We start from the raw sequence: 21694 nt of genomic DNA, 5'->3' as shown, positions 1-21694 counted from the left end.
AAACTTAATCGGAAGCGTCTCTCTCCTAACAGTTAGGCCCTCTCTGCTGCCACAAATGATTTTTCAACCAGTACATGCAGACTTGTGGTTCACAGTTGCTTTAATCTGACATCAATCCATGATGCAACTTCCCTCTCCTTTGTGTCACCAATAACATTGGTGCAGCCGCATGGTTGGCAAAATCAGAGAATAGGTTTGCTTAAAAGTTCATCTTTTTTGTTTGTTTGACCCTCTCTGGTTGAAGACAGCCACTTTCAGTTGGAGTGCGGATTGTGTCAGATTAAACTACCCGTACAGTCGCAGCCTAGTTGTGTCTTTTCTGTGTTAGAACTGAGTCTTGCGCCTCAATAGCAACTGTAAAGGATTTTGGCTTCTGCTAAACTGACAACTCACTAAATGTAATAAAGGGAATATACTTTGAAACATTGAGGTTGTTGGCAGGGGTCTGTCTTACAGCTGTGGCTATTTTAGATTTCAGTATTGTTAAAAATCTTTATTCTTTTCCTTATTGTGAAAAGTAGCTGTTGTATGTGAATCTTAGTCACACAGGGTACCAGGGCAGAAGATTTCACAGTATGTAGAAAACCATTTCTAACTAAAGCAAATCTTGAAAAATGTTAGTTAGCTCTGTCTGTTCACCACTGTAAGGAAAGTAAAACAATTGGCAATGTTATTTTGCAGACAAGGAGTTATATGCCTGGATGAAGTGTGTGAAGGGACAGCCTCATGATCACAAACACCTGATGCCAACACAGATTATTCCAGGCTCTGGTAAGACCACCTGAAAACAAGCCGGATGTGTTTTTCCCCACATCTTTCTGTAAAGAGAGGCCAGAGTTGTTTCTTGAAACTTCTCGTTTTCCACTTAAAAACCTGCAAATTGTGTCAAATCATCGCAGGAGGGCAAGTGATTCTGGGCACGTACCAGCAAGGAGCACAGATGATGGAGAGAAAGAGGAGTATGCTGACAGATGTCTGAAAGGATTTTGGGGACAGGCAGTGAAGAAATTCAGGGTGTTTGTGACTGTTTTGTACCTTTTCAGAGTGGAATAAAACAGCCAGAATGTACTTAATAAATCCGACCTTAGCTATTGAAAGAAAATCTTAGAATAGTACTGCTGAGGAGCATTTTGTGGCAACAGAGTTTTGGGGATTTGTTTTTCACTGCTTTGGAGATCTGATTGAGCATCTTAAAGCAAAACGCAGTGACAGAGCTTGTGATAAATGAAAAACTAAGCAGTAATCCTAAACCTAGCTAAATTCAGAGTTTTTCTTACAGCCAAGTCAGTTTTATGAAGAGGTGCGGTTAGGAGTGGTGGTGGTTGTTAGCGCAGCTTTGCTTGTGATTGTGGCAGCATTGATGCAGAGCAGAGAAGAGAAAACTCAAATGTGACCTTAAACTTGTTAAGTAAATTCCCAAGTTATTTTAAGCTGGAAATATAGACTTGCTTATTATTTTATGGGTTGTTGCATGTTAGTTCAGGTAGAAATGAAGGTTAATAAATTCAAATTGTGACATTCTCCAGAACAGGTTCCAGACTGAAACTGGTTTTAATTGTAAATTGTGAAGTGAACCACTCATCTGGAAACAGCACAGTCAAGGCTGCCTACATAACCTCAGTTTTGTTCTTCTGTGCCTACCCATTACCAAACAGCCTTAAATTACATGATGACATACTAATTTTTTTGTCAAGACATGGCTCACTTCAGTCTAATTTGACGGTTTTATTAAATGAAGCAGTGATGCACCCGTTGAACAATGAGGAGTTAATAATGAATGGCTGGCTGGCTTGGTGTGTGCCATACAATGGGAATGCAGAGCAAAAGTTAGATTATTCAGAAGAGTAGCATGCAATTATTTAATTAAAGACTTTGTCTCTTTCTGCGTAAGCTTTAAGGTAAACTGGGCAGTCCTTCTATAGTATTCTTGAGTGATAAATTTAGCATTTTTAATAGTTTAAAAAGGTTTGGAGATAGCATTTTAGCATCACAGTGTGTATTTTAAAGAGGCTCACAAAATGATTGAGAGGTGGTGATTGATGGTGTTCTTAATTGTCTCCTAGTTTTGACAGATCTTCTAGATGCTATGCACAATATTAGAGAAAAATTTGAAATTAAATCCCATTGTCAGTGTACCAGCAAGCAGAGCACACAAGCCGGCAAGCTCCCTGCAATGAATGGCGTATCTCAGGTGAGTCAAAAATGTGTCCATACATGGCAGCTTGTTCAGGCGTTCCAGTTCCTGTGGATTTTTATATTTTAATACTATCAGTTGCATTTTAATTTGCATACACAATGGTTAAATGCTAGCCTTGTCTTTAGAAGACATTAAAGCAAAGTTTGAGACTTAAAAATTAATCTGTTCTTTACAGGTTTTGCAGAATGTCCTTAACCACAGTAATAAAATTTCTCTGTGCCTGCCCGAGTCTCAGCAGCAGAACACTCCTCAAAAGTCTGAGACAAACGGGAACACGAGTCCGAGGAGCGATGTAAGTACAGACAGCAAGTCAACACCGCCCGAGTCCCAGTCCCCGCTGCACTGGTTAGCCGATCTTGCAGAGCAGAAAGCCAGAGAAGAAAAGAAAGGTATTTGTTTGAAACTGTCATATCATGTCCATGACTTTGGGAGCGCCAGTGATAACACAATTGAATTAATGAGGGAAATTCATGCAGTTTTCTGTTCAGCAAAAAGCAAAGGTGATGTTCTTTTGCCCCTTAATTTTAATCTTGAAGCTGCAATGCCTTCTCCTGGTGGCATCAGAGTCTCTTACCAAAAGAGCCACTAGTGGAACGCACGTATGATGTGGCACTATTTCCAGCTGCAGCATCTTTCATTTGTGACAGGTACTCACTCAGCTGCCTGTCTGAGATGCTGAGGAAGGCCTTGTCACGGTCACACTCTTTGACTGCATTTTGAAGGATCTAGTTCATCCTCTGGTGTGTTTTCAGGTGAATAAAGCACTAGTGCCACAGTATGTTACCGCCACTATAAAATGCAGGATACTGGTGCTGTTCCTATGTCTGCATTGTGGTACAGCGTTGTAAACTTTCATTTTTTATTTTTGTTTTAGAGAACAAAGAATGTCCTTCTGGAAAACATTTAAAAGAAGAGAAAGACCAGGATAATTTGGAGGCCCAAAACTGTAAAAACTCCCCTCCTTCATCCCAGAACAATGAGCAGGGCTCAACCTTACGAGATTTATTAACTACAACAGCCGGCAAACTGCGTCTAGGTTCTACAGATGCTGGTATTGCTTTTGCTCCCGTTTACTCTACAGGAACAGCAGTAAGTGTTTACAAGGCACACACGTTTTATATCAGGTTTTGAAAATCTCTATCATTTGTTTTGGTACGTTGTAGTTAGAGCAGTTTGATAGCTGTATTGCTTTACATACTCATTGATCTTTAAAACTTTATATGCACACACACATTTGCGTTAACATTTTATTTATTTTCATGTATATACAGTGATAATTGATGCATACTATGAAGAAAATGTCCATGAAGTTAGATAAAGCCTTAACCTGACAAAGGAAGATGGCAATATATTGAGTTTTGTAGTAACTGTATATTTCTGACTTTTTCCATGTAAGAATGCATGCGATTTTTCTACAAAGGAAGCAGATAACCGCAAGCTTCTATTTGGTAATGAAATGCTGTCATTCTACTGCAAAAGGAATTGTATCAATTTTATTTGCTTTTACATTGTTTAAGCATATGTTTGTTTGTTTTCTATTAGAGTGGCAAGAGTGGAAGGACTATGCCAAACATTCTTGACGACATAATTGCTTCAGTAGTGGAAAACAAGATCCCACCAAACAGAGCACCAAAGATAAATATAAAATCTGAAATAAAAGATGAGCCAAAGGATGATGGAAAATGTATTCAGGATGACAGCAGTAAACTGTACAGTGATATTCAGTATTCGTGGATCTGTGATAAGCACGTTTTGTGGCTCAGAGACCATAAAAACAGCAACAACTGGAAGCTCTTCAAAGAGTGCTGGAAACAGGGAAGGGTGGGTACTGACCGGCTCGGGCTGTGGAGTGAACTCCGTATGGACTCCGGGGAGTCGTGTTGAAGGACAAATTTGCCTGACTCTGTGTCCGACAATGTATAATTAGCGGGCAAAAGCTTGTCAGGTACAGCCCACACAGGAATCTTGTGTAGTTTAAACTTCAGTTAACTGCTGATGATAAATATGAAATAACTGTAATTCCAAAAGGTGTGTGTAGGACTTACCCGGTATGGTTGCTGTTGGAGAAAGTGTGAACCGCTCCGTAAGGGCCGAGGTCTTCAGGGTGTGTTTCAGATGCATTTGTGCTTGTTTAATTGAAGGACGTGTTTACTTGAGAAAGGATAAGTATTGATTTTTTTTGTTTTGTTTTGTTACAGCCTGTGTTAGTGTCCGGTATGCATAAGAAAATGAACTTCAGCCTGTGGAAAGCTGAGTCAATTAGTCTAGATTTTGGAAACCAGCAAGCTGATATCTTGAATTGCAAAGACAGTATTATTTCAAACACCAATGTCAAAGAATTCTGGGATGGTTTTGAAGATGTTTCAAGTACGTTACTTTAAATGTATTATTGCATTGATTCTGAACATGCTCAATGTCAGAAACTGCAGTTAAAAATATTTTTTATGGATCTTGAGGCTTCAAAGAAACTTCAATTTTAAAAGAAAGCTCTAGGTAATCTGTTCCCAGACAATGCAATGGGAACTTGTATTTTGTACCTTTGCAGAATTAAAGATGCACTATATACTAGTGAGGTCTGACTAAGAAACCAAACAAATGTTATTGTTCCTCAACTGGTTGAGTGTGGTTTGTATCATTCTTGAGTCTTAAAATTAATTCTCTCCTGTGTGATGGATGAAATCTTTCTAGACAGGTTAAGAGTTTGGTTATATATTTTAGCTGAATAAAGTAAAACACCTATAGTGTATTAGTTCTTAGTAATTTCTGTGTTACTTGCAGAACGGCAGAAAATTAAAAATGGGGAAACAGCTCTACTAAAACTGAAAGATTGGCCTTCTGGTGAAGATTTCAAGGCTATGATGCCAGCAAGGTATTGAGTTCAATATTAGATATTCTTAAGTCAATCTCCATGTTGGTTTTGGGTTTTTTTGTCTATGTAATGACACAAATTCAGTTACGTTCTTCTTTTTCTCCTCCAGATACGAGGATTTATTAAAAAGTTTACCCTTACCTGAATACTGTAGTCCAGAAGGAAAACTAAACTTGGCTTCTCATCTGCCGGGATTTTTTGTCCGTCCAGATTTGGGACCCAGGCTCTGCAGTGCATACGGTGAGTGTGCCTTAGTGCAGCAGTTTCCTCTACCCTTAAAAGTGCAGAATATTACACGTTATAGTGTTGGACGTGCTTGGAGGATAATTGTTCACTGAGTGCAGGAGAAGTACTTGACTGACTGGCATATTAGCATCTCCAGCATGAGAGTTTATTTGCTTCTGCGTTTCTTTCTCTCTCTTCTTGTGCTGTAAGCATATAAGTGGTTAGATACTTCTGCACAAAGACAAATCCCACCTTTAATAATGCTCTGTGACAAAATGCCTCATGGAATATTATTGCGTTCATAATTCTGGTAATAAATAAATCTCACCATATTTCTCATAATTTGTAATCGTATGCTGTACACTCAAAAACCTGTTTAGAAATGGTCATTTCCCTGAGACCTTTTCCAGCTGCTCCTTTTGCAAACAGTTTTGTTCAATTCTGTTTTACAAATTGTTGTAATAGGACAAGAAATCAGTTTCAACTTGTGTCATGATGGCTTTGATTTAAAAAGTTCTCCAGATGTCCTTTGAAATAAACACATTAATGATAGTGATCAAGGCATGGGTCTGAAGAACTGAATCATTAATGACACTTTAATGTAACACTGCTGCAAGGCTCAGTGTTTTGAAATGTCCTTTTGACTTAAGCGTGTATGTTTTTACCTTTTAGAACTAAAATTAATTTTCCTCTTTGCTTGGGGATTTCTTAAGAGCTCTGCTTACAACCATGCATAAAAATGATACATTTGATTTGATAACCCTCTGTATTCATTGTACTTATATTCTGCCCTGAACAACTTGAAAGGCTGGGAAGGAATGTAGTGGTCAGGAAATGTCTTTTATTATTATGCTGAAATGTGTTTTGTTCTGACACAGCTGCTGCACAGGGACAGTTACCTGGGCTAAGAGATATCTCAAGGTCTCTGTTAAAGTTACATTTTCTTGTTTAGCAAGTGAAACAAAAGCATCTTTGTAGTTTGTATATCTCAGTATTTTCATATTAAAGGCTGTCTGTACATAAAATGCTTTTCTGTGAATCTTAGTGTACCTTCAGAAATTTCTTCTCAGCTGTTGCACGTTTCTGTTTGAAGGTGAATATGCAACACAATAAATCTTAATTTTCATCTTGTAACATAGGTGTGGCTGCTACTAAAGACCATGATATAGGAACCACAAATCTCCATATTGAGGTTTCTGATGTTGTGAACATCCTTGTTTATGTTGGCATAGCGAAAGGAAATGGAGTACTTTCCAAATCAGGTAAATCTCACACCTTGTGAGAGGTGTAGAGGCACTGAATGATCTGCTGCTTTTAAAACTGACAGTGTTCTTTTGAAGCAGATGAAAGATATCCACAAGTACTTGCTTAAACCTGGGAGATTCTTTGTTTCAAGAATTTGCACACACACTAATTCTGCATAAAATATGCTGCGGTTCATGAGTTATGAAATGATATTTCAAACTCCTTTCACTTTTTTTGCCATTGCCTATAATTGATCCACCATTCCTGTGCTGGGGCTGGCAGAGCTAATGAAAGTGCAGGGTGAAGGATTTTCTCTGGAAGCTGTGGCAGTTCTAACAATTATGTCAGGATGATATATTTGCCAAACCTTCTGTTTGTTCTGCTCCCTCTGGACGTGCCGTGTTTGCTCTATTGAATTTGGACTGTAATGTAATTTTTCAGCACCAGAGAGCTTAAATTGGTGTATGTTAGGCGTCTGTATGAGGTTTATTGCTCATGTGAAAGTCTTTAAATCACTGAAATAGTTTTGTTTCTTTCCCCATATTCTTTTGTCCTCTTATTCCATAATCAGCAAATGTAGATTTGGGGGTATGACTAATAGAGCTGCAGTAAGGTTTGCTGGTTTTTATTTGCTTTGTTTTCACTTACGTATGCACTGAGTTAATAACAGCAAAACCTGAGCGTATTGGGAGAGCTCAAGCTTCTTGGCTACCTGCTGCAGAACAGCACACGAAGCACAGCTTTTGCTGACTGCAGGAAAATACCTTTTTCATATTTGAATGTTTTGATGCCAGCCCTGCTTGTTTATTTCAAGTAGGAGAATGTGTTCTATCAAATTCAAGCAAGCGTTGTTTTTAAGGTATTTATGGGGCATTCATGTTCTACTAATTACAAACACAGAACAAAAAAATCACCTGGGGGCTTCCATTGTATTCAACAAACTTTTATCTGTCAATCTCACACAAGAAATATAGAAAGAAGGTGTTTAAGTTTTTCCTCTGTCTCACTTAAAAAAAGAAAATTTTTGTTGGATTTTAGGAGTTCTGAAGAAGTTTGAAGAGGAAGATTTGGATGATCTTTTAAGGAAGCGGTTGAAAGATTCAAGCGAATTACCTGGTGCTTTGTGGCACATTTATGCTGGCAAAGATGCTGACAAGATAAGGGAGTTTCTGCAAAAGGTTAGATTTATAGTACATATTTTCCAAATATCATCTAAGTAACTTGTAAATCAAAGGGGGCTGGCAAAACCCACAAATGCCACTGCTATGCGCAAGGAATGTAGGGAAGCAAAATTCTTTACAGCACATAAAATAAATAATTATTGACCTGCTACAGCATCAACAAAATCTGTAACGTGATGGATGTTCACTTCTTAGGATTTACAGGTAGCCTGCAAACTCTGAAGGCTCATGGTTGCATGGAGAGCCATTCTGGTCCTTCTCTAATACAAAGGATAATTTGTAGGATGTTTTTCCGTCACTGATCCATTCTTGCGTTACCAGGTGCTGAAATTTTTGTGAACAGTCTCATGCAAAAACCCTTGACCTTGCAACCCAGCTGCCACTGACCTTCATAGGGGCTCTGTGTCACGTCCCTTGGCTCAGAGAATGTCTTGGCTCTTAGTGAAGATGCAGTGATGTGGGATAATGTCCCAAGGGCAGCAGACTTCTTCAGTGTTAGCTACAGTGCAGATCTTCCTTCAGCAGCATGTGATGAGCAGGTTCGAGCCACGTCAGAACCTTTCAGGCTGTTACCTCAGCAGAAAGAGCGAATATCCACCATTAGGCCGTTGATTGTCATCAGTGGCATTAAATTCAGAGATACCATCTTGGAAGCAGTTTCCTGTGTCCTGTCTTCGGCATGTTTTCAAATTCTAGAAGACAGTCTTGAGAGACGACATAGAAGTACCAAAATATCACTGCAGTGGTTGCTTGGGGAAAAGAAGTCTTCACTGTCTTCTACTGTGGGAAAAAAATCAGAAGAGTCTTAACTGGCTGTGGGTTCCATAACCAGCTGGAGGCCAAGGGCTGTGCTGCGAGCAGAAAGAGCCTGTGAAATGGAGCAGTGAAGGTTCTCTTGGACAATCAGACAGTGTTTCAGTCCTGGGGCAGCTGAACTCTGGGGAAAAATGAGCACTAGTAGATAAAATACAGCTAGTTCCAGGAGATTGTGAATTACAGAGCGAGACTTTTTCTGTTCATTCAAAAAGTAGATGCTTGTAAAGTAGATGATTGCTCTTCAGTCTGGAAATGAGGGTTGTGAACAAAATCAGGAATGCAAGGGAATAGGTGGATGATGAGTATTATTCAACATTTCTTCTTTCAGAGCAGTTAAAGGATATTGTGAAACTCTTTGAGTAGCAGGTTTAGAACAGAAGCACTTAAGACACTGTGTAATAAAGTTTGTCATTTGCTGCCACAGCTTACAATGGTATCCAAAATGAATTGCGTACTGCCTCGTATTTTGGTGCGGTGGTATTTTTGAAAGACTGAATCAGAGAATAATTGATGACTAGACCTTAGGACCACTTTGCCTGCTGGTAAGAGGTAAAATCTCAGTATCTTGTTAGTACAGAAGAAAGGTGATGATACACAAGAACAGTTTCAAGCCCTGCATCACACAGTTAAGTACATTTAATGTCAATATGAAGAAAAATCAGGGTTTAATGAGCTAATTATCTCCTGAGTCATGACAGATGGATTGGATATGTGTTTTTTATCTTTAGTCACTTTCTTCTTTAGTCACTATGACTGATTAATTAGCAATTGATTAAAGGTAATATTTGTTCCCCAGTGGTTACCTTGATGAGAAAAGGTTCTTGCAGTTAAGTCTACCACTGTTGGGAACTATTTTTTTCAAATTCCTTGGTAGTATAGTAGGAAAATAACTTCTTAGGTGGTTGAGATTGGAAGGGGACCTTGTGGGGTCCTTTAGTCCAGCTCTGTGCTCCAGCAGAGTTGCCTGGAGCAGGTTGCCCAGGACCACATGACTCTCAGTTTCACCTGCTGCTTTTTTCCTGAGCCAGGGTTGTGCTGTTGAGTGTCTGTGTCGAAACTGAAGGTTATCAGCTTAAGGAGTTGGCAGTATAGGAACTCTTGAGGTCAGATTTTATTTTCTTGATGAAAGAGGTCACACAGAGAGCATGTTGCTTATTAATAGGTTATTGTGCCGAGTTCTTTAAAGCTCTGCAGTTCAGAGTAGGAATTCTGCAGGTGTCTTCAACCCAGTGGGACTTCCCAGTTCCTTTGAGGTTCTTCTCAATCTCTAACTAACTTTCTTATTTGGTTATTGATTGGGAACAGAGTAGTGTTGCTTCCTAAGTTAGGTATAATAACAACTTAACAGCAAGAGATTCAGCTTTTATTGAAAGTGACTTGAGATCTTTTTTGTACTTACAGATAGCGAAAGAGCAAGGCTTAGAAGTTTTACCAGAGCACGATCCAATACGTGATCAGAGCTGGTACGTGAACAAAAAACTTCGCCAAAGACTTCTCGAAGAATACGGAGTAAAAACGTGTACAGTTATTCAGTTTCTCGGTGATGCTATTATTCTACCAGCAGGAGCGCTTCATCAGGTAATGTACAGCTATTTAAAGATACACAGGACTAAATAACATAAATACAGTGAAATAACTTGTTTTCAAAGACATAACTACATCTGTACTCAAATTAGATTTTACTTTCTTACTGGTAGCTACTGGTGTATAGGAATTTATAAGGTACATCTGCTTGTATAGATGACTAGCCAGTACTGACACACACCAACTTGAATGCTTGAAATGATACTGTTCCTTTTTTCCTTTAAAAAGAAAAACAAGCAGAGTATTGTTGACCTCTTTTTTTCACTTTTCATTCCATTAGCAAATTTCTGAATAAACTGGTGTTAGTTACGGCAAAGTCAGGTTAGTCTTTTTTTTTTGGTTTTAAACCAAAAGTTAACCCCAGAGAGGCTGGGAGAGCAACCCAAGCAGCTGAAAATACCCAGATGTCAGGTGTCATCAGTTTTGTCTTCTGCTATGGGAGAATTGTAGAGGCAGTTTGGGTATAAGAAGATGTTTCTGTAACAGGATTTGGAGGTGGTTTTCCTGCTCCACATTAAGTTCCTTTTTACACAGAAGGTACCTCAATCAGCAGGAGTCATCACTGTCCCTTCAGCAGCCTTCCCGGCTGTCAGAAGGAGTGGTACCACCTTCGCAGCAGCTGGGCTGCTTTAATTCTTAGTTATGTATGAAAAAGTACTGCCAGTAGAGGAGGTCAGAAGAAGTGTGGATTTGTGTGGCAAGCTTCGGTCCTTTCCTAGCACGTGGAGTTTGTTACTTCATTTTGTTTGATGGAGGTTTGGTTTTGTTTGGTTGGTTTTTTCTCCTCACAGTTTGCAAACTGCTTCTCCACAGTGAAAAGAGGAGGAAAGCACAATTGTTCAGACATGATTTTGGAACAGTTCTAGATTTACTTATTTCTTCACTCTATGAACCTTTTCCTGTTTCAACAGGAACTGGAGCCTGGTTTCTTGCTGCCTTGCCAGCTGTCAGGCACCACTAATGAGGTAGCTGACTATCGAGGAATGAGGAGCATCCCCACCCTGCAGCAGTGGTTGTAAACCAGCTCGCTGCTAAAGACTTATCATTGATCTCCACCCGGGTGCAAGCGAGGCCAGGCCCTTCTGAAGAAGATACCATTTGGTTTCTGATCCTGCAGATCAGCTTCCAACCGCCGCTGCTTCTGGGCAGAGAGGAAGCGATGGCTTTAGTGGGTCACTGTGACCAGGGCAGCAGTGTTTTCTCTGGAAAAAAAATGACTGGGTTGTAGTGACGACAGGTGTCGCGTCCCTGGTCCGTCTGCTGGCTGCGTCACTCGCTGGGGCACTGGAAGCAGCAGGTACCTTACGCAGACTAGATTCCTTCGTCATTCCAGTCAGTCTTTAGATGGGTTTCACATGATGGTATGTGAACAAATCTGGGGTTGTTGTAGGTTGCCTTGCCCTGTACCGTGTCTCCAGGGCTTCACATTGCTTCACAAAGGTGAAGGAACACCTGGCACTGATGTTATTATTAGCTCCTGTTAGGCTGGAGCAGTTAGGACTCCCAGAGTTGGGAAGATTTGTATTGCATCCTCCAGTAACCTTACTCTGATCTGTGAAAACACGGGAGATATCCCAGATACAAGAGGGGAAAGGGAACCCACAGAAAATAACAAACACACTGGGAAATTTCTTTTATATAGCATATATGGCATTATATAAAGGCATACAGAAATAAAACATAAAGTAGCAAGACTGGTCCATGTTTCCCTGTAGTTCATAGGCTTAAGGACCAAAAATAAGACCATTCTTATCTTTATCTCCACGGCTTTAAACTCCAGATTGCTTTTGAAGTGGTAATGTTCTAGCTTCTGGCACCAAGGAGTTAATAATACAGTGTTTTTAAACCTTGGTGGGTGAATCTGAGAACCTTTTCATCTTCAGTAAGAAGTTCCTGTGAATCTGCCACGTAGGAGGAAATGAAAGCATAGTGTTCTTTCATGTAGGTGTATAGTACTCTATATAGAGATGCATAAATACTGACCCTAGGGATCAGCACCAACACTTCATATATACAAAGCACATTTAAACGCTTAAAAATAAGTCTGAACAAGAATGCATACCAGGTTAAGTTTACACGTTAAGTGTTTCAGATTTACATGTACATCATGAATCTTCAAAACTGGATGAGAGTTGGTACTAAATTTGGAGGTAAATTAACTTTTATTTTTTAATTTGTTCACTGGTAGTGTTGTGGAGCAGAGGAAATGAGGCTGAGGGATGGAGTTGGGGAGCAGCCCAGCTGCCAGTGATCACTGTGTAGTGCAGCTCAGACGCTGCCATCCTGGAGACAGTTAGGACTCTGGTCATGCTGCTGCTTCTCATGTGCTGGTCTAGAATTTTACTGCTCTAACTTGGAGGGGGTTGTGTGTGTTTCTTCTCTTTTATTATTTCCCGGGTTTCCCCCTCCTCCCTCTGTACTTGCAGCCAGTAGTCACATCCCCTTGTGATCATTTCAGCAGGCAAAGTCAAGCTGTTTGGTGCCGGGGTGGGAGGGAGAGCCTCTCCCATGAGCTGCAACGGTCGGAGTAGCCTTGTTGGTAGCTCTTGCGGAGGGAGTTGCTCTCTTGGGGGTGAACCATCAATAGGCACAGCGTTGGATTGATCTCCTCTGCAGATGCTTCCCTGAATGTACTGTGGGTGACGCATTGTGGGGTTGTATCTCCTTTCTTCTTGGGTGGATGAGTAGGGAAGCTCAGAAGAGTCCCAATTTGCTCACGTCTGGGCCTTGTTCTCTCTCTGGCACTTCTAACAAGGAGCCCTGAGCTCTCCTTGGAAGCTTCCCCAGCTAAAAAAAGCTGTTTGTTTCTGTTCTTTTTGAAGGATTCGTTGTTTTTGATGCTCTGCTCTGGGTCACCGTGTGTGACTGTCCTCTGGGGATGCCCCTCCCCCAGTTTTAATTTAGTGACTCTTATCCAAATTTGTAAAATATTTTAGTGATAAATTAAAAGATAGACACACTCGAGCTGGTGATTAAAACGTGTTGCTCAGGCTACGTGCAAAAGTTGTTCATAGCGGAACAGGTTATTACAATGCTGCTTGTGGTAGTGGTGTCTTGATTTAACAGCAGGATTCTATATTGTAAAATAACATGCTGGAGGTAATGTGACATCCCGGTGATGCTCTGACAGGGCTGTAGGATAAAGGTGTGGGAGCTGCTGTGCAGAGCTGCGCGCTGGCTGCGCGGGACACAAGGACAGGAGGGAGCGGCTGTGTGGCTCTGGCCCTTTCCTCCCTTTTCCGATGCTGCTCCTGTCTGCTGGGCCCTGCCAGGAAACCTCTGTTGTGCCTGGGCTGGGGAGCAGCTGTTGCTGCGGTCCAGCTGGGAGTGGCGCAGTCACAGGAGCGCTGCATCCTCATCCCTGAACCTCCGGGGAATCCTCGCTGATCATATTTATTTGTGCGTGTCACTGTATCAGCTTGTATCATAAATATTACAAGTAGGAATGCCTGTGGGCTGTCAGCAGGGCATTTCCATGGTAAGTACCAGACCTGTCAGGTAAAATCTGTCTTCCCCCGAAGACTCGCACACTCATCAGACAGGCCCTGGAAGGGAAGGAGGTTTAAGGTGCAGCAGAACAAAAGATCTGAGGGCAACAAATACTGCTGGTCCTGCAACGGAGAGAGAGGGCATCAGTAAAACCTTGTCTGGGCGAGGAGGAAGTGAAAGAGCGGTGTGGGATTTGCATGGGGTGGAAAGGCAAACAGGGGCAGGTAGAGACTTGAGAAGGGTGAGAAGCCTGTGAGGGAAGAGAGGGGGCTGGAGCTGGCAGCTCAGCTGCACTGTGCAGAGACGTTTCAGCCGAAGCTCTAGGGAATTCCCCAAGCAGCAGCGAGAGCCTCACAGTGGTACTTGTGCAGCTGTTTGCAAATAGTGTGGCATCAACAAACCCTCTTCCTCTCTGGAATGGTTTCTTTGCTGATTAATGCACGGGAGGGAGCGGCACTGCTTTGTCCTTGATGATTACGAGGCTGGAAGAACCCCACGTACAACACCAGTGCAGAACTGGGGGTCACCTCTGGGGTTTCACCTGTGAAAGGGGCAAGCTAACCTTGTAAAATCAGACTTGGGGAGTGTTTTTGAAGAAAAAAAAAAATTTTAAATGAAGTGCTGTGTCCTCAACTGTGGAGATCCTGAAGGTTTCTTTGAGTGTCAGGTATCACAATGGAAATTTTAGAGTATGCAGTAAAAAAACTCTAGATTTTGCTAGGCTCAAGCTTAAAATATGCAGAACTTCATCAGCACTGAGCAGGGTGGGAGTGTTTGTTTGCTGGGATGGCAAAGGCGGCCTCCCTGCCCCCAGGCTTTGGTAAGTTTGCAGAACTCATGTTACACAACTTAATGAGCAGTTAGAATTTGGGAAAATGAGGTTTTTGACATGCTGAAGAAACGGTGTCATTTGTAAAGGTTTTGGGGTGAAAGCCTGATGCTGTGTGTCTCTGAAGAGGACAAACAGGAGCTGGTGGTCAGGTCACAAGCAGCAAATGGCCCGAGGAGGCGGGTCCTGCGGGACACGGCGCTGCAGGGTCACTCTGTGCTGTTGTGGGGTGGTGGTTGAGCGGGGCCAGAGTATGTGCAATTAATGTCAGAGCTGACCACAGGAAGACACTCTGGAGCACAGGCAGATGTGCATTGTTCAGCGTGTACCTTTTGCCAGAAGCTAACTTAGATAAATCAAATACGCTTAATTGCTCTGTACGTAAAGTTTATAAAGACGCCCTTTCGTCTGATAAGCCTGTGGTTTAAGACATCTTGAGGCCCACTCGTTTCTCAGGTATCTCTGCCAAAGAATAACTCCCAAATACTAATTATCAGTCTCTTCTTGTTATTTTGGATAGGTGCAAAATTTTCACAGCTGCGTTCAAGTAACTGAGGACTTTGTGTCTCCAGAACATCTTGTACAGTCATTTCACTTAACACAGGAGCTGAGGCTGTCAAAGGAAGAAATCAATTATGATGATAAACTGCAGGTAGGAAATGAATTCTGCTCTGGAAGCTGTTGCGAAGGCCGGGCGTGCTGGGGCTCATTGGGATGCGGAGCGGTGCGTGAAGCTACTTCCTCACTGCTGTTCACACAGAATAACAATGAGCAGCAGCCTGAACGGCAGGGCTGTGCAGGACTCTCCCTCGAGTTGCTGGGTTTATTTATTTCATGTTACATTTTAAAATGTGTAAAAAGGTGTTTCCTTTTGTACTGCCTTGGGTGTAGCCTTCCTTTTTTTCCATCCTCTACTTAGGGCTCTGTCCTTAAAGCCAGTTATTTTGAGAGTTCCTCAGTCATAGATCTTACTAAAACATGTCTGATGTTCTTGCAGGTTAAAAATATCTTGTATCATGCAGTTAAAGAAATGGTGAGAGCTTTGAAGATTCATGAAGGTGAAATGGAAGATATGGATGAAAACTAAGCACGCTCTGCTTTCCTGTGTTAACATCAAATGGAGGTTATTTTTTCTAATCTATGAACAGTATGCACACTAATTTAAGCTTCACAAACCATCGGTGCCAAGAAAACATCGTCATAGTATTTACTTGTTAATGACACTGCAACGGTAGAGCTTCATATCACAGCCACTGTGATGACATGTTAGACTTGCAAACAGTTCCGCAGCGTTCTGCTGTCCTGTATTATAATGTACATGAAGTTTGTGAAATGTCAAAGATTTAAGATGATGTATTTATTTTTGGAAAAAAAAAAAAAAAAAGACAAAATTCTATGCTATATTGTTGATCAAATGTAAATGTGACTTGTACAGTTTGCTAAAATAATTCAGATATTTTTCACTACATTGAGACAGTTACTGTGAGAGTAGGACACAACACCAGCTATTGCCTGCATTTGGGATCTTGCTGAGTCCGCACAGCAGTCATGTCATAATCTGAAAATTACTGCCAAATAATTGTAAACTTTGTAAAATATAAAGTATATAAAGCAGATATTAAATACAGACACTTCAGTATTTTATTGAAGCTATTCAGTGTACAATTAAACGTTTTCAAAAGGTGTAATTTATTTAAAAATTGTCTCATTTTGGTAAAATTTATGTGAACTTTTAAAGCTAAATATTAAACTTAATATGCTATGTAAATATATACATATATACATTCAATGATGTATTTTTTTAAAACATTGGCTTGCTTTAATTTGTTAAAAGTGCAAGTGTTACACATGCTTTGTACATTGAAGTTGAAAGGGGTTTTACATTTTCCATTAAAATGACTTTATCAAATGTTGTCTCCTTGTGTTTGTTTTCTATGTTGGTTTTCTGTTTGTTTTCTGTGTTAGTGCTGTGGTTCCTGGGCACCGCTCTGCCCTCTCTGGGTGTGAGACAGAACTGCACAGCTCAGACGGCTGAGCCAGAAAGAGCCTCTCCTTAAGAATAAAACAATTCAAACATCGCTTATGTTCTGTCTTTAATAATCCAACACTTACTTGGGGCAAAGGGGGAGAGGAATTTCTATAGAACAATTTTTTATAGCATGTTGGCTCTTTACAGTCGAAGTCATACAGCAAAATAATGGATTTTTTTTTTTTAATATATCTGTTTCTATTTAATAATGATAAATGTTAGACAGTTGAGTGGAATTCCAGCTCTTGGAGTTAGTTTGAAAAGTTTAAGTGTACATGGATTTAAATTATTAACACTATTAAAATGCCTACATTTCAAATGAGTGAATTTTAGTCTTAAGTCTAAATATTCCCCCTGAGAAGTACTTCTAACATTTGTAAAATTTGCTGAGGCTGCTGAAATTCGCATTCCTGCTGCAGATGCCATATCCCCCCTGCCTTGTTTTTTTCCTGCACAAAGAGCAGTTGTTCAGGCCGGGGCTGTGGGCTGCATCACAGCTCGCTCCTTGTGCTGGGGTCCCTGTAGTCAATTTGGTTACTAGAGTTTATCTGTAGTAAATTGTTACGGTAGTTACACCAGATGTGTAGTTTTAAGAATTTGTGGTTGCGTCTGGATTTGCAATACATACAAACACAACCTGATGCATTTTGCAAACAGCTGTGGGAATTGGTGCGGGTGGGACGGCCTCATAAACTGCCTGCAACAATGATGCTGTTTCCCTCCATTCAGAGGGGAGTAAGCCAGAAGTGAGAGAAGAAGGAAAACGTGGCACAAGCTGAGTGCGGGGAGGAGCGCCACAAAGCATTTATCACTCAAAGAGACTCTGCAAGTCACGTGCTGCATGCATTAGCAGAGCACAAGAAATTGGTAAAGGTAACAGCTACTCCAAATATTGCTAAATGAGGCAAAAAAAAAATCTGGTGTTTTTTGGGTTTTGTTTGGGTTTTGGGTTTTGTTTGGTTTTTGGTGATTTTTGGTTTTGTTTTATACTTAGTGTACCAAATTCAACTTACTCAGTGCCTTAAGGTTTCTGGCTGTGTCAGGATGAAGCAGAGCTCCTGGCTCCCCCAGGGCAATGGGAGCAGCAGTGGGGCTGCCTTGCGCTCACTGCCAGCATGACCCCAGATTTTCACAGACCTCTGAGACTACAGAGGGGTTTGTGGGGAGCTGGTTTGGTTTCAGGTTAGTTTTCCCCCCTTGACCATTTCCATGTTCTGTGAGGCATTAATGGGCATATTTTTCCCATCTTCCTAAGGACTCTCTAGGAGGTTTTCTGGTCTACAGTCTCAACTATTGTAATACAGCTGAAAGTATTCGATGAGATCAGCTGAAGCTGTTTGAGTGCAGGAAGACTGTCAACTCACAGAACAAGAATATGAGGTACGATGTCATCTGCCACCTTCCTACTGAGACCAAGCTCTGTCTTGATCTGCTGTGCTCTCCATGAAACTCTTCCTCTCTTTTTTTTCTGTCCGTCAAAACCTCATGTCTCAAAATCATCAAAACTGCACACCCTGCTCACCACACACCCCCTCCTTCCCTCACCCCTTTCCAGCTCCTTATCATCATCTCCATCCGCTGTGCTGCTGTAAATGACCACAGCAGTTTTCTTCCTGTTGTAAGTAATTAGCGATCAATAAAGGGCTGCTATGGCCTGAAGTATTTCAGCAAGGCTGGCGGGCTGTGGATGTGGTTTAGCTGAAACGGCAGTTACTGGATTGCTGGAAGTGCCGGCAGTGAAACCGTGGTCCCCATTATGCAGGTCAGATGTAGGGGGATATAACAATCTGTTTTTAAATTCTATTTATTCTACTCTTACAGCTTCGAGGAAATCACTCAGATCTGTGTGTGTGAACTGAACCCCCGTCTGATCAGCGCTACGTTCTCATGCTCTCTGACCTTTTCGGTAGGTGGTAATTTTGTTTGTACCCTCTCCTGCTCTCACAGCTGACAGCCTTCCCCGCCCCTAACTGGGAATTTCCCTTCCTTCCTCCTTTCCCAGGCACCGGCGCCCCTTCTGCCGCTTTCCCGCGCAGGATGCCTGTGCTCTCCCCCACATCCGCGCTGAATGAGCTGCCTCTCCCTCCTGTGACCCCCAGCCCAAGCCTTAGCTGTGCCTTCCCCTCCTTGCCGGGGTGTCAGCTCTCCACTGTGCTCCTGCTCCCCACCTCTTGACCTGCGGCTTTTCCTTCTCCGCCTTTGCGTTCCCGTGATACGTGTGCCCCAGGAGGGCAGGGGAGCACTCGGTGGCGCAGGGGCTCCTCTGGTGCAGTGTCCTCTGCCACGTTCCTTTCTTTCCATCTCAGCGGGGCGGCCTAGGAAACTCTGACCAGGGAGCAAATGGTCTGCAGTGTTCACAGCACACACAAACTAACCTCTGCACGTCTTTCATTTGTTGTCGCAGGGTTTGAAAAGGAAGTTATGATCTATATATAGCTGCTAGGAAAATCTTGCCTCACAGCAAATCAAATACATGTTTTACCTGATGCGTTGTGTGCAAACAGTTGCATTTTATACATGGGCCTTTCTAAAGTGAAGTGATAGACTGAATGATTTTTTACTGTTATGTTTCAAAGTGAACATTTCTGGTACCTTCCAACCACACCAATACAACATATTCTCAACACAGATGCCTGTTCCTTTTTCCAGTCCCAGGGCATGTGGTTTTATCGTAGCTCTGTGCTTCCTTAGTGGAATTAAAGAGTAGGGTTTAGTAGCTCTGAGGCAGGAAATCCTGTATTTTCACAGCTCTCAGGATTTCATATTGTTTGATCTCAGTAATACCTTCACTCCTGCAGCAAATGGGCCTGAGGGAACACTTGAAATGATTACAAGACAAAAAGCCCGGGTAAGTTCAGGTTACTTCTGGTAAAACAAACATGGGAGAGAGAGGAGGTGGAAGAAAAGACGGCCATAGCTCTGAGTCTTTAGGGAGCGGTGAACTTCTTTTCATACAGCTGAACTTCTTTTTATATAGTTGAACTCCATGGGCCACATACTCGGCCTGAAAGGTCTGGCAAATGCTGCCCAGCCTATACCTGGTTTGTGGCAGTCACACCGCTCTGATTACTTCTGAACAGTTCTACCAACTGATTTTGTCTCCCACTGTATTTTAGTCTAATTCAGTAAGGGATTTTATCAGGTGTTGCAGCTGTACTTGCTTTTCTTCACCTATTTTGTGAGCGAGCCTGCTTTCACAGGACCATAGAACAGCTCAGGTTGGAAGGGACCTTGAAAGCTCATCTGGTCCAGCCTTTTGTGGGAAAGGCAGCCTATACGGGGTGTAGACCCCACCATGGAAACAGGTCACCAGAACTGCAGATGGCTAAAGAGCTGCTGCTGACAGGAGTTCAAGGCCAGAGTTTCTGAAAATGCGGTCAGATGAAGAGGTCACAAGATCTCTTTTCCCTGAATATAAAACCAAAATGTAAACCCCAACACTTCTGTGTTTTGGTTTTAGTTGTCATTGTAAGTAGCAACTGGTGGTACAGTCTGCAGATTTTATTCTCAAGAGACTCCACGTTGCTTCCCAGTTGACTTTCTTTGGTTTCTCCTTCTGTGGAGATATAGCCAGAGCTTGGGTAATTACAATGTCTTTTTGCAAAGCATATGTTGGCTATATTCAACAGAGATAATGTATCTGTGTTCCAAGACAAGTGGTTTCTGTGGTAAAGCAAAGCCTACGAATAGAAGTCAGTGCCTGTCCACGTTTAAAATTGGTTCTTGGTGAGACGCTTTGAAATAACGGACTACAGAATTTTTTAGTTCTGTGCAGTAGAAAACAATACAGATCACCCTCCCTGCCTGTGGGAATCTTTCCATGTATCGTGCCAGGCTTTGTTTACGTGCCCCGTGACCACCACCAACTTACCACTTTGTTGTCGCTGCTATCGTTCGTGCAAAACGGCTTACTTTCTGCCCGGTATTCACATCGTTCTGCTCTTCCTGTTATTCTGGAAAGGCTCGGGGAACGAGCCGGTTAACATGCGGACGGCGAGAACCGGGCACGGGCAGGGAAAGCGGCTCAGGAGCCGGAGCCCGCACGGCGCGGGGGTCCCACCAGGTGGCGGTCGGCAGCCGCCCAACGCGGGGACACGGCCGGGGAACCCCCTCTGGTGCGGGAGAGGGGGGAAAACGGCACCCGGTGGGTGGAAGGGAGCGTGGAAGAGCTGGGGAAACAATAACGCCAGCTAAGCCAGAGGTGCAGGGAAGGAAGAGCGGGGGTTTCTTTTTATCATTTCACAATGCTGGAACTCAAACGAGCCGAAAGGCAATAATAATTTAAACCGGTTTTAAATTGTTGGGGCGTAAACTAATTGCTGACAGACACTGGAGAGGAATGGCCTCAGATTTATAACTATACATCCATAAAACTTGTCCTCTAGCGGTGAGTATTCTCTATACAACCTTCCATTGTCTAAATGGACTGTGTAACTGCTTAGCTCTGAATTCAGACTGAAGAATTCCTTACTTACTGTTCCTAGTCTGTTAAAGGGAACGTTGCACCTGCTCTCCTTCCTGCGTCACTCATGGCAGTGGGAAACTCTGGTGCTAGGCCACGCTGCCTGGAGTTTGATTTCAGCAGCAGCCACGCGTTGAGCAGGCAGACTGCAAGAACAAACAAACATTTGCATTGCAGGAGAGGGAAAAGTTTTAACATCACTTTCAAAAGTGCCCCTGCTTGGCTATCTCCCTACAGAGGAGCTTCCTTCAGATCTGGGGCTTTGTTTATGCAGCTATATATGAAGGGACAGTTAAAAACAGGAGGTAGAGTTCGCAATTTCCCTACCCCACCGCTGCAGAATCCTGACTCTTCAGCAGAGGTAGCTGAAATGTCCGTAGCAAACAGCCCTGGGCTATCATCCCTGGCGTGATGTGGGATAGGTGCTTAAATGATTTTATTTCCTTCTTGTGAGCACATACGATTTTCTTTGCTTTACCTCCATGAACAGAAACACCGTGCTCCCCTGCCTCGTCACCTGTAACAGCCAGTCAGGTAGGCGACGGTGGGGAACATAACGTGCCCTTCTGTGGGGGCTGACCTGGAACAGGTCACCTCACCACAGCTTTTCTGTGGGGCCACCCGCTAAACTGCTCCAACCGAAAAATAACTTTTTTTTTTCTTCCCCAGTAAGATTAGTTTCCCGCTACACTTCAGCACAAGGGACCTCCTCTGATGAACTTGTCTTACCTTTATAGGCTTTTTCTAGCCTCCAGTCCCTATTCTCCT

General features: G+C 42.3%; 1 protein-coding gene across 2 annotated transcripts in view; it reads left to right on the top strand.

Moving 5' to 3' along the window:
- The window catches only part of JMJD1C (jumonji domain containing 1C), a 162566-nt gene extending 146386 nt beyond the window's left edge, over window positions 1-16180 (top strand). For both annotated transcript variants that reach the window (XM_065638640.1, XM_065638642.1), the window contains 13 exons: window positions 682-771; window positions 2064-2191; window positions 2373-2586; window positions 3072-3286; window positions 3740-4018; window positions 4396-4564; window positions 4976-5066; window positions 5176-5306; window positions 6431-6553; window positions 7575-7714; window positions 9935-10111; window positions 14956-15087; window positions 15433-16180. In XM_065638640.1, the coding sequence (XP_065494712.1) occupies window positions 682-771; window positions 2064-2191; window positions 2373-2586; window positions 3072-3286; window positions 3740-4018; window positions 4396-4564; window positions 4976-5066; window positions 5176-5306; window positions 6431-6553; window positions 7575-7714; window positions 9935-10111; window positions 14956-15087; window positions 15433-15522 (1979 nt within the window). In that variant the 3' untranslated portion in view covers window positions 15523-16180. The remainder of the gene's footprint in view (window positions 1-681; window positions 772-2063; window positions 2192-2372; window positions 2587-3071; window positions 3287-3739; window positions 4019-4395; window positions 4565-4975; window positions 5067-5175; window positions 5307-6430; window positions 6554-7574; window positions 7715-9934; window positions 10112-14955; window positions 15088-15432) is intronic.
- The last annotated feature ends 5514 nt before the right edge of the window (window positions 16181-21694 follow it).

The sequence above is a fragment of the Caloenas nicobarica genome, chromosome 7 (assembly GCF_036013445.1).
Source record: "Caloenas nicobarica isolate bCalNic1 chromosome 7, bCalNic1.hap1, whole genome shotgun sequence".
Lineage (NCBI taxonomy): Eukaryota > Metazoa > Chordata > Aves > Columbiformes > Columbidae > Caloenas > Caloenas nicobarica.
The sequence above is the reverse complement of the archived record's forward strand: the minus strand, read 5'-3'. Positions and strand labels throughout refer to the sequence as shown.